Raw genomic sequence first — 12,924 nt, forward strand, 5'->3', positions numbered from 1 at the left:
GAGCTCTCAGATGATGAGAGAGATGAGAATTTCACACCTGGGATAGAAGAGGGTCAAGAAGAAGGGGGGGAAAGATGGAGGCTCCATGAGCGCACAGATACAGACAGAGAGACAGATAGGGACGAGCTGGAAAGACATGGCCCTCTGTGGGCCAAGAGTAGCGCGTACTGTATGTCTTATTGTTGTTTTTATTTTAAGTGGAGCCATGAAAAATTAGGAATTGCCTCAGGAATGCAAGCTTTGTTTCTATGAGCATGGTCAAATGGAGGACACTTCACCCCAAATTGCTCCTGTTGGGATTGTCCACAGTACTGATTGTATGTAAGTCGCTTTGGGTAAAAGTGTCTAACAAATGACATGTAATTAGACCCTCCAGAAAAACGCGATTCTGCGTATACATATTTATTGCCTCATTTATTTATTTCAGAATTTATTTCATAGGCATATTTATTTATTTATGTATTTATTTATTCATTTAATTTTGGCTTAAATGGCATTCCATATAAGTGAGCCTAAGCAGTTGTTGTCACTACCTTAGGAGCTAACCTCCTTCACATTAATATGCAGTTGCCAGCTAGAAATACATACAGTCATTCAAATGCACAAACACACTCTCTCTCTCTCTGAAACTTTCTCTCTTAGCGAGCTTGGAGTTACTCCCACATTCTAAGAACCAAGTTTTTCCTTAAAAGGAGTTTGCGATTTGCGTCAAACACAGTTAATAAAGGCTGTGGTCAAATAAAATAATTAGAGTCCTTGAAGCTTTGGCCCTATGCGTGGAATCAAATAAGGCTTTCAAAGAAACGTTGACCTTGATCATTGTACTCTCAATATTCTTCTCATATCGTTGAGATGCTACTGTACATTGTTGCAGAAGCATGGCCAGCTTTGTGAAATGCACATACTGTGTTTACAACGAACTGTTAAACACTGTTTGTGCCTTTTATAATTTATAATTAGCCTGTATAGTTTGTGGTATAACTGCTTTAACTCTAGTAGAGGAAGGTATTTTTTAAACTGATGACTAAATAAATGAATTATTTCTAGAAGTTTGGAAACAAAACCAGTGAATGGGATTTTGTGTGGCCATTATTTATTTGTGATGGTCATGATCATGTGCCATTCAAACTAGATCTATAAAAAGAAAGTCTTTGGGATAAGCCTTGTAATAATGATCTGCTATAAAAATGAAAGATTTAAAGTGTTATATAAAGTACATCTGCTACCTTTTTATTGGTAATGTCACCTGCGAAGCTTTTAAGAAATCCTGACTTTCTGTTGGTCACTCACTAAAGTCAAATGCGTCGCTTGAACTTTTTGATTTAAATAAACCAGTGAGCTTAAGACTGAACCGTCGTCCTGTCGCACTTCCTGTGATTCATCCTCTCGCATCCCTCCATGGCCTGCTAATTGCTCGTAAAAAGTCTTTATAGGCAAAGTAACGAGGTTTTAAATTTCGGCTCAATCTTTACTAGGCTGGGGAAATTTCAGAGACTGCTCCACAGAGTTCTAATCAGATGAACTGCTTAGTTTACTGCTCACTGAAGGGCACACAGTGTACTATAGTATACATTATGATGGTGTGCTTCGGAGAAGGCAAAGGGGGTAAACAATTTGGGAGGTTTTAAAGCATATCAGGCAAGGCTGAGTACATCAAAAGGGACCAAAGGGTACGTGTGCTGTGATCTAGCCTTTAAACCCTGTTCATTTTTGTTTTTAAATATATTATTTATCAGCTAAAGATCTGCCTTTAGCTTAGATATGTATTTATCTTGAGTCGGATAGCTCTGTGTAGTTCTACCATCTGTTAAGACAAGAAACAGCAGACAAAGTGACAGTGGAGCAGAATTGCGTTACCTCAAGACTAAATATTAAAACTGTATGCTCAGACATGATAGTTGATATTGGATGATGATGCAAAACCCCCAAATTTTAGGTTGTGACCTTTTAATATTTGGTCAATGCCAGTGAATAAATCTATCTTTGTACGATAAAGAAAACATGACATTTGCCATCCCCACCTTCAACCAGCTTTTGCTTTGCAACTGTTTTGGCAATGCACCCTTGCATTGGATGTGAGTCCATACAGTAGGTACAGAATTATATTATATAATTATAATGGGGAAAAAAAGAAGAAAAAAAAGTTCTCCCTGTGCTTCCTTAAATGCAATCTTAAATGAAGGTGTTATGTGGTTTACGTTCTAATAGTCTGACTTTATGTACTGTTTTCTAGCACAAACGTCATTAACTCATGTTATTCTGTTGTGTATTCCAGGTCAGTATCAGGTGTGGATGTGGACCCCGATCTGGTACACATGGAAATGCAAGATACGAGTGGAGGTACCTTGATTATGCATATGCACATATAGTGGTGGTTTATTTATTCATGACACTTTTAGGGCCTGGCCACACTATCACAGTGATATCTAAAACAAAATTAATGGAATTCCAACAATTTATGTATTTGGTGATCGAGGAAATGTATGGTACTTTCACAAAGCTATATTAAATGTGGTTAACTTTGTCACAGAACGTCATAACTGACCAATTGCAATTACATATGAATCACGAGAAGCTAACAAGTAGTCATCAAGTTTCACTCCACGGCGTTTCTGTGAAAAAAACAAACTAATTGGCTGTTTTCCTCCCAATATAAAATATACCTATTTTTAAATTGGATCCATTAACTTCCTTTCCAAAAAAAATCTTATTTGCCTGAGTTGACTCATCGCTACATTAGGTGGCATTGTACTGACACCTAGTGTAATAAGGACTAGGTATTATATCTCCATTATGAAAATATATTTTGCAACCCATACCTACTTGTTTGGATATTTTGGAGGTTATTTTGATTTGCTTTGTCACATATTTACTCTCTCTGCATCAAGGTAGTACAAATCTTACTATAGCCTGCCGTGTGAATGCAGGGAATAGAAGAGTGGAACGCTTGACCTTGCTGTGGGTGTGGTGTTTGTGGACAGTTGGTCAATGGGGGGCTGATGGGTAAATTAAGGAGGGGTTTCATAGGTCGCTGGGGAAGAAAAAGCTAATCTGGATTATGGTATCAGTAAAGTGACAGACACGCAGGTTAGTGCTTGAATACAACATAAATAAAGGATATATATACCTCCATAAACCTCGCTAGAAGCATGCAAAACATTTCCTAAATCCTTCGAGGACAGAAACCGATTTTGACCAGCTCACAGAAAGCTGCCAGCAATGAGAGCTGTCAGCCGAACAACGCTGTGTCTGTGGATGGTGAACTGGAGAGGCTGTCTGTGTGGGCCAGCTGCCCAGGAACAAGGGCTCTTTCTGGGGCAAGGGAGCATCACATGGTCCCCCCTCCTCCTCCTCTTCCTCGAAATTATCCTTCCTTTTCCCTGGCCTTGCTTCCATACCAATGTACATAGCTACTCAAGAGGGACTAGAGTGATCAGGCATGCTGAACCACTCCAGTCACCCTGTGCCCCCCCCCCCCCCCCCCCCCCCCCGTCACATGTGGCATCTCCAAGGTTAAATGTTGTCAAGCATCAAAGAAGGACACAGAGTCACAAGAGGAAGCGAGGACCGGTGGATGAGAGGAAAGGGAATCAAGAGAAATGGCAGTGGTCGATTGATGAATGAGCTTTGAGTATAGGGTGTGTGACAGGGTGTGTGTAAGTGTCAGTTATCAAGAGGGCGTGATGTGTAGGAAAGCGTGAGTGGACTTTGTTCATGCGCTGGTAAACACAAGCATGTAGGCTTTGCAAAGACAGACAGTGACTTACATGTGTAAATATATGTGTGTGTGCTTAGTTTATGCGTTCCAAGGTGTGCGAAGACAGCAACTAGTATAAAGAAGCGTATGTTCCGCAAGCTGGAATTGAACACTCAGCCCAAAATAATGGTTTTCTAATGAGTCCTCTGCTGTATACTTCTTTGAGTAAACGTCCTGGCAGTTCAATAAATTAGCAAGTCCATTTGTTGGAACAAACACCTCTTTAACAAAGAGAGAATAGTACAGCAAAAAAAGAACAAATAGACTTTCTAAAATGTAGTTCTTGGAAGTCTGTTTGTATTCTCTGGTACTTATGCTGTCACATAGATATATAGAATAAAGAAGCTAATGGTAGGAGCGTAGGCCCCCAGAAGTGAGGTGGGTCTCTTTCTTTAGCAGCTCAAATAACAACAAACAGCTGTTTGAGGTGACAAAAAGTGCCTTTCATAAGCAATGATAAAAAGATGTATTGATCAACGATTCCAAAACACAAAAATCAATACAAAAAAGTTAGGATATTAAATAGTTTGGCACTTTTTCTAACGTCTTTCTACACTTAATGTATTTATTGACAAATAGTAAATAAAACAAGCAAATGTTTACCAGCAATTACTAATAATTACCTCACTGAAATAAGCGACAAGGGTCGAATATTGATGGAAACTATTCTTGTCATACAGATTTTAAAACACGTTAGTTACAAAACTCTTTACAAAACAATGAAGTTGTACTCAACATAGTTGTACTCTTTATTACCTGTTTCCAATTGAATGCAAACAAAATATTTTCATACGTACCAGTCGTCTCAAGGAATTCTTTAGATTGTTCCTCAGCAATTGTTTCATCATTACAACAATAGTCCAGTTTTTATTTTAGATGCTATGGAATGGAGACTAAATCCAATCAATTCAAGGTCAATTGTGTGTGTGTGTGTGTGTGTGTGTGTGTGTGTGTGTGTGTGTGTGTGTGTGTGTGTGTGTGTGTGTGTGTGTGTGTGTGTGTGTGTGTGTGTGTGTGTGTGTGTGTGTGTGTGTGTGTGTGTGTGTGTGTGTGTGTGTGTGTGTGTGTGTGTGTGTGTGTGTGTGTGTGTGTGTGTGTGTGTGTGTGTGTGTGTGTGTGTGTGTGTGTGTGTCAATCAATCAATGTTTATTTATATAGCCCAATATCACAAATGTTACATTTGTCTCAGTGGACTTCACAGTTTGTACAGAATATCAGTATGACAATACGACACCCTCTGTCCTTAGACCCTCACATCGTACAAGGAAAAACTTCCAGAGAAAACCCAAAGTTTAAAGGGAAAAATGGGAGAAACCTCAGGGAGAGCAACAGAGGAGGGATCCCTCTCCCAGGACGGACAGACGTGCAATAGATGCCGTGTATAAATTGAAAAGATAATACATTTGCAACATAGGTAGTCCAAATGTTTGGAAATGCATGTGTGTATAATAAGAAGATGAATCCACGAGGATATCCATCCAGGACTTATGATCCAGGACCACAGCCACGACTCAAGATCCAGGACTCGCAATCCATGACACAGGACCGCAGGATCATCCATGACTCCGGATCCCGGCGTATATAGACACCAAAAAGAAAGAAATTTGGGGAAGCTGGGTTAATCGGAACATGAGAGTACACAGGTATAGACAGAGAGAAGGAAGAAGTAAGATGTCCCCCGACAAACTAAGCCTATATCAGCAAAACTAGGGGCTGAATCTAATCAGCCCTAACTATAAGCTTTATCAAAAAGGAAGGTCTTAAGCGCACTCTTAAAAACAGATAGGGTGTCTGCCGTCCGAACACAAACTGGAAGCTGATTCCACAAAAGTGGAGCTCGATAAGAAAAGGCTCTGGCTCCCATTGTACTTTTAGAGACTCTAGAAACAACCAACAACCCTGCATTCTTGGAACGCAATGCCCTAGTAGGACAATAGGGTATAATGAGTTCTTTAAGGTAAGATGGCGCCTGCCCATTAAGGGCTTTGTAGGCGAGAAGAAGAATTTTAAATTCTATCCTGTGTTCTATAGGGAGCCAGTGTAAGGCAGCCAGAACAGGAGTAATGTGGTCCCTTTTCCTAACTCTGGTTAGTACACGAGCTGCAGCATTTTGAATCAGCTGAAGCGACTTGACTGACTTCTTGGTACACCCTGATAATAAGGAGTTACAATAATCCAGCCTAGAAGTAACAAATGCATGGACTAGTTTCTCTGCATCGTTTTGAGGCAAGATATGCCTGATTTTTGCAATGTTACGTAGATGGAAGTAGGCTGTCCTTGAAATTGATTTTATGTGGGTGTTAAAGGATAAATCCTGATCAAATATAACACCAAGATTCCTTACAGTCTCACTGGAGGCCAAATTAATGCCATCCATAGTTAATATATCTTTAGATAATTTGTTTCGTAGATTCTTCGGGCCAAGTACAATAACTTCAGTTTTGGTCGTGTTTAACATCAAAAAATGTAAGGTCATCCACGTTTTTAAGTCCTTGAGGCAGTCTTGAATTTTATTTAGATGATTAATTTCATCAGGCTTGATTGATAAATATAGTTGAGTATCATCCGCATAACAATGAAAGTTTACAGAATGATTCCTTATAATATTGCCTAACGGAAGCATATATAGGGTGAACAAAATAGGTCCAAGCACTGAGCCCTGTGGCACTCCATGGCTAACTTTGGTTTGCATGGAAGATTCATCGTTGACACGTACAAACTGAGAGCGTTCAGATAGATAGGACCTAAACCAGCCTAAAGCAGTTCCCTGTATGCCAACTAAGTGCTCTAGTCTTTGCAATAGGATATCATGGTCGATAGTATCAAATGCAGCACTAAGATCGAGCAAGACAAGAATAGAGACAAGTCCCTTGTCAGACGCTATTAGAATGTCATTTGTGACTTTAACCAGAGCTGTCTCTGTGCTATGTTGTGTTCTAAAGCCAGACTGAAAATCTTCAAATAAATCATAGTTTTTTCAGTAATCACACAGCTGTTTTGCGACTGCTTTCTCAAGAATTTTTGAGAGGAACGGAAGATTAGAAATAGGTCTATAGTTGGCTAAAACCTCTGGATCGAGGTTGTGCTTTTTAAGAAGCGGTTTTATCACTGCTACTTTGAATGATTGTGGAACATAGCCTGATAATAAAGACATATTCATAATATTTAATAAAGAAGTGCTAATTAATGGAAAAACTTCTTTTAACAGCTTAGTTGGAATCGGGTCTAAGATACACGTTGATGGTTTAGAAGAGAGAATCATTGAATTTAATGGTTCAAGGTTTATGGCTGAAAAGCATTCTAGTTTACTATCTAGTGTAATATTAGAACTTACGTTTCCGGGAGCTGTTGATAACACTATACTGGTCAAAGGCAAGAGGTCATTGATTTTGTTTCTAAGAGTAACAATTTTATCGTTAAAAAAGCACATAAAATCATTACTACTGAGTGCTATGGGAATAGAACGCTCAGTCGAGCTGTGGCTCTCTGTCAGCCTGGCTACAGTGCTGAAAAGAAATCTTGCATTATTCTTATTCTCATCTATTAATGAGGAGTAGTATGCTGCTCTCGCTTTAGGCAGTGCTTTCTTATATTCATTGAGAGTAATATGCCAAATTAAACGAGATTCTTCAAGTTTAGTGGAACGCCATATCCTTTCAAGTTGTCTCGACTTTTGCTTTATTTTGCGGGTTTCGGCATTATGCCATGGAGCTAATCTATGTTGTTTTATTTTCTTCTTTTTCAAAGGAGCAACAGAGTCTAATTTTATTCGCAGCGCATCTGTAGCACTATCAACAACATGATCAATTTGGGGTGGTGTACATTTTGTATAAGTTTCCTCCCCTACATGCAGACATGCTATCGAGTTAAGTATTGGTGGAATCTCTTCCTTAAATTTGGCTATAGCACTAACAGATAGGTTTCTGCTGCAGGAGCTTTTGGCTAATGCTTTGTAGTCTAGTAACAGTACTTCAAAAGTTACTAAGAAATGGTCGGATAAAGCAGGATTATGCGGTTCGACTAATAGTTGCTCAATTTCAATACCATAAGTCAGAACAAGGTCAAGAGTGTGATTATAGCAGTGGGTTGGTTTATTTACACTCTGACAGAAACCAACAGAATCTAATATAGAGTTAAATGCAACAGTAAGGCTATTTTTATCATCGTCAACAAGAATATTAAAGTCACCTACGATAATTACTTTATCTGTTTTAAGTACCAAAGCTGATAAAAACTCAGAGAATTCTGATAATAATTCTGAATAAGGACCTGGTGCACGGTACACTGTAACAAATAAGATTGGCTGCAAAGTTTTCCAGGTCGGATGCGTAAGACTGAAAATGAGGCTTTCAAAGGAGGTATAATTTAATTTTTGTTTAGTATTGATAAGTAAACTTGAGTCAAAGATTGCTGCAACTCCACCTCCTCGGCCCGTGCCTCGGGCAATATGAGTATTGATATGGCTGGGTGGAGTGGCCTCATTTATGCTGACATATTCTTCATGTCTCAACCAAGTTTCAGTGAGACAGCATATATCAATATTATAATCTGATATTAAATCATTTACCAGTATTGCTTTAGATGCTAGAGATCTTATGTTTAAGAGACCACATTTAATCTTCCTGTTTTGTTGCACTGTAGTAGTTGTTACATTTACTTTTATTAGGTTATTATGTATGACACCTCTATTAGGTTTTACCTTAAATTGTCCTTGGGCAGACACACACACCGTTAATATTGGGTATTTTATTGGGGTCGGGATTCCTATGGATGACTGCCTAGGAGAGAGCGCAGAGAAGCGTGTAAGACTGCGACTCTGCCTCCTGGTCTCAACTCCAGTTTGTCATGGATTAAGTCCACAGAGCCCTGAAATGTTTGCCGAAATGAGATTTGCACCTTCCAAAGTAGGATGAATGCCGTCTCTCTTAATCAGACCAGGTTTTCCCCAGAAGGCTGTCCAATTATTCACGAAGCCCACATTGTTTGCTGGGCACCACCAAGACAACCAGCGCTGAAATGATGACATGCGGCTATACATGTCATCATTGATCAGATTGGGGAGGGGACCAGAGAAGATTACGGTGTGTGTGTGTGTGTGTGTGTGTGTGTGTGTGTGTGTGTGTGTGTGTGTGTGTGTGTGTGTGTGTGTGTGTGTGTGTGTGTGTGTGTGTGTGTGTGTGTGTGTGTGTGTGTGTGTGTGTGTGTGTGTGTGTGTGTGTGTGTGTGTGTGTGTGTGTGTGTGTGTGTGTGTGTGTGTGTGTGTGTGTGTGTGTGTGTGTGTGTGTGTGTGTGTGTGTGTGTGTACATTTTGCCAGCTCGCCACCTCTGGGAGGAGAGTAATAGCTGAATTTCAGGAGGCAGTGTTGCTGATGCAGCTGCTAGTCGAAATTCTATGGCGGGTGAACTTTGCAGCCTGGGCTAACCTCGCTGTGTGTCTGCGAGGATAATCCCTCCTGGCCATTTGGTTGCTACAACGGCGATGTGTATATTGGGAAGCTGTCATATCTTAAATAGTCTGAAAAATGACATCTTACTTTTTCTATTCACATAGTCTTCTCTCCCTCCCTGTGTGTTGGTCTGTGGGCATGTTTTATGGCTTTAGGTGTATACATTAAAATATGATGGACTGCATTTATAAAGCTCCATCCCAGTCTTTGTGACCCCTCAGAGCGCTTTTACATACAAGTCAGCGTTCACCCATTCACACACACATTCATACACCTTAGGCCATGCCATCGGGAGCAACTTGGGATTAAGTATTTTGCCCAAGGACACATCAACATGTTGGCTTAAGGGGCTCGGGATTGAACCACCGACCTTGTGATTTGACAACAACAGTCGGTCTCCTGAGCCACAGCCGCCCGTATATTAGAGCTGTGAATAGATACAAATATTTTTCTATTCAATAGTTGAATGATTGCACATTTAATCACTAATTAATCATGTTTTTATTTGTTCAAAATGTACCTTAAAAGTACTTAGTTTTCCCTTAATCATTACTCTTATCAAAATGTTATGGCAACATTTAGGAAAGTGTGTGTTTTTATTGTTGATGTTGTTGTGTTTTGTTGTCAAATGCTAAGAATGATCCATCTTTGTAAACACCTTTGTTTCACATCTTACTAACAGTAACTAAGTCTGTTTGTCCTGTCTGTTTCTGCAGGTTACCTTTATGTTACCTGTCTCATCCAGAACTGCTCAGACAAAATGGTGACGGCGCAGTTTCTCGGCAAAATCGACCACAACTCTCTTCTGGTGCAGGACGACTACATCTTTGTCAAGGTAAGCACCTCCACATCGGGGGAGGGGACGGAGCAAGTGGTGTGCTAAATAACTCTATTATTGATACGGAAATGGTATTCGTGCACTTTTTATGTCCCAAATATTTGTTTTATACTGAGTTTAGAGATGTGTTCATGCAGCAGCTCCTGGGGTAAACCTGTCGAAAAGTTTCAGGAAAATCATATTGAAAATGTTTAAAATAATAAGTATTCAACTTTCTTTAAATGTAATAAGACACAGAGCAGATACATAATAGAAACAGCATATTCGTAGACTCTAACTGGCTCCCAAAATCGGCACAACATTTTCTATCCACTTTACAGTACCTGAGGGTTTATTCATTTGAAGACACAGGGGATTTATTTTATCATTCCAATTTTGCGTTCTTTACCAATCAATGAAAAAATACATTTATTTTGTGTTTGATAAGTATTCTATTCTATAGTATAACTATTTAATTATTTTCTGAATCAATATAGCTTTTTCCCATTTACAGAAAATATTTATATATCTTCTAATGCTTAGAGAGTTAACAGTCTTTCTATGACAGTTGTTTCATGCAGTATTTTCCTTCTCTCTGTTCCCATTCGGTACATTCCCTGTATGTCAAACATTTAGGTAGGATCAAGGTTATATAGAATGTGACTGATGAAATGTACACAGGGCTTTTAGCTGAAGCTAATTTGCAGTCTTTGTCCCTGGTTATGATTTTATGTTCACCAGCTAGGCTTAAACTGTGCCTTTATGTACTATGTATTATTCAAACAGCTGCAGTTGCTGGAGAAAAAAAGTTGATGAGTTTACTGAGACAAAAACAACAATGTTAATACAGGATGCAGACAGTACAACCAAAACAGAGGGACAACCATTTGTTTTAAATAGGAGAACTGATCTCCTTTGTGACTTCGCTTCTGATTGAGGAAATTCTCACAGTATTTCCACAGTAGCCTCTAGTGTAAAACTGAACCATAAGTCATTTTAGTGTTAGCAAGATTTCCCTTTTTATTTTTCTTCTCTAACTTTCCACTTTTTGCCATCATAACAGATGGAAAAAGTTAAATATGCATTAAAGGAACTTAGCCCTCCTACTGTTTTGTGCCTTAAAGCATTTGAGCACTGCATATGATCATAATTCATAGTGTAGGCGAGACAGTTACCCTTATGTTTCAAAATATAGCCATTACTTGATTAATAGTATAGTTTGGTACCTTTTAAAACTGTCTGCCTGAAACCTGCTTCTCCGCTGTTATTTATAATAATTTAGCAATGCCTATGTTCAATGTTTGCATGCACAACTTAGGCTGCAGCTGTCTGTCGGCGTGCCGTAGAGTTGGCTTAAAATAGCTAATACTTGTCATTTGGGAGTGTGCGCAGAATGAATCTTCCCTTGTCAATAATTGACTCGCCATGCAGTACTCTACCAGAGGCTGAAAGCTGAATACCATTTGCATTTGATATCAGCAGAATAAATATGAGCTGGTATAGAGCAGACGATGAAATGCGATGAAACTTATATTGGGATGAATGTTTTTGTATTTGTGCATGTATGTAAATGAATGTGTGTAAATGTGTATTCATGAGGAATACAACCCTCATTAGGACAAGATTGATTGGTCATCTATCCTCCAGGGATTATCCTTTTAGTACTTCCTGTGTTACGAACCAACTGATATAAAATGTAGGGACACATTTATGGACAGTGAAACATGACATCATTTCCACTAAGTATGACCTTATCACTTTACAATTCCAATTGTCTGAGAGGAAGAAATGCAGGCACTTCTCTGGGATTAAACATCTCTGCTCATTTAATGTGAATTAGTATTTATAACCAGTATTCCCTTAAAATCTGGCTTTTTTAGGACAATATAGTTTGACGGTAGAGAGCAATCTCCAGTGGATTAGTATTCACCCCTATAAAACTCACAGGATATTATACAAATAAATCAGAGTTAATATTACATAACCTCTTGGATGCGCTACAGGTCCATCAAAACACCCTGCTTTGAAAAGAGTTCTGCAATATTGATTCTAAACTTCTTACCAATTTAGAATTGCACTTCTTTAACATGGTTGTACGATGGAGAGTTTTTAAAAAGCATAGAAATGGATTCAACAGAACAACAGATATGATCCATTTTATTGGATGGATTATATTATCTTGTCAAATGATTTGTGTTTGTTTTGCTAATGTAGCCTTGAGCCTCTAGTCTCCTCTTATAATAACCATTTACAGTATAATGTGCTATTACTTGATGACATGAATATGGATGTATTTATGCAGGAAATAGATAGCCCTTTTGAATTGAAATTCTTTTGAGTTCTTGTTTCCACACCAATGTATGCAACCAAACGTGCACCCTTGACAGAAATGCACATATATTTATATGTATACACATTTGCCAGGGCCTTAAGGTGATTATCAGATGTTAAAGCAGTACTGAAAAAAAGCAGTCCAGGCTAAAAGTGCAGTGTCAGCCTTGGCTAATTCATAGATATTGTAGAAGGTCATTTCTTAATGGCGTTTCCTTAAGGGGCTCATGTTAAAAAGAACATTAAATCATTGTTTCATCAGTCTTTCATCAGTGTTCAGCATTTAACAAAAGCGCGGCCGGTCCGGTTCTTTAAAATAGAAATGATGGCTGTAATAACATCTCAAATCTGAACATACACGATCGAAAAAATGATATTCTGAAAGCGGGAGAGTAAAAGAAAAAGCTTTGAATACAAGGTTCTCCATCAGATTTTGAAATGTAAAAGTTTTAGCTCACTTTCCACAGAGCCGAAAAGAGACAGGAAGTGTGTTTCAGAAAGTGTAATGCATGAGTCTGAGCCCATCATTTGGGATATGATGCGTTCAACTCCTGTTTGAGTCACCGTCTCTT

General features: G+C 38.8%; 1 protein-coding gene across 18 annotated transcripts in view; it reads left to right on the plus strand.

Moving 5' to 3' along the window:
- sorcs2 (sortilin-related VPS10 domain containing receptor 2) overlaps positions 1-12,924 on the plus strand; it is a 237,142-nt gene that overhangs the window by 188,728 nt on the left and 35,490 nt on the right. For all 18 annotated transcript variants that reach the window (XM_079671571.1, XM_079671560.1, XM_079671573.1 and 15 more), the window contains 2 exons: positions 2,276-2,340; positions 9,921-10,039. In XM_079671571.1, the coding sequence (XP_079527697.1) occupies positions 2,276-2,340; positions 9,921-10,039 (184 nt within the window). The remainder of the gene's footprint in view (positions 1-2,275; positions 2,341-9,920; positions 10,040-12,924) is intronic.

This window comes from Notothenia rossii, assembly GCF_949606895.1.
Source record: "Notothenia rossii genome assembly, chromosome: 3".
Classification (NCBI taxonomy): Eukaryota; Metazoa; Chordata; class Actinopteri; order Perciformes; family Nototheniidae; genus Notothenia; species Notothenia rossii.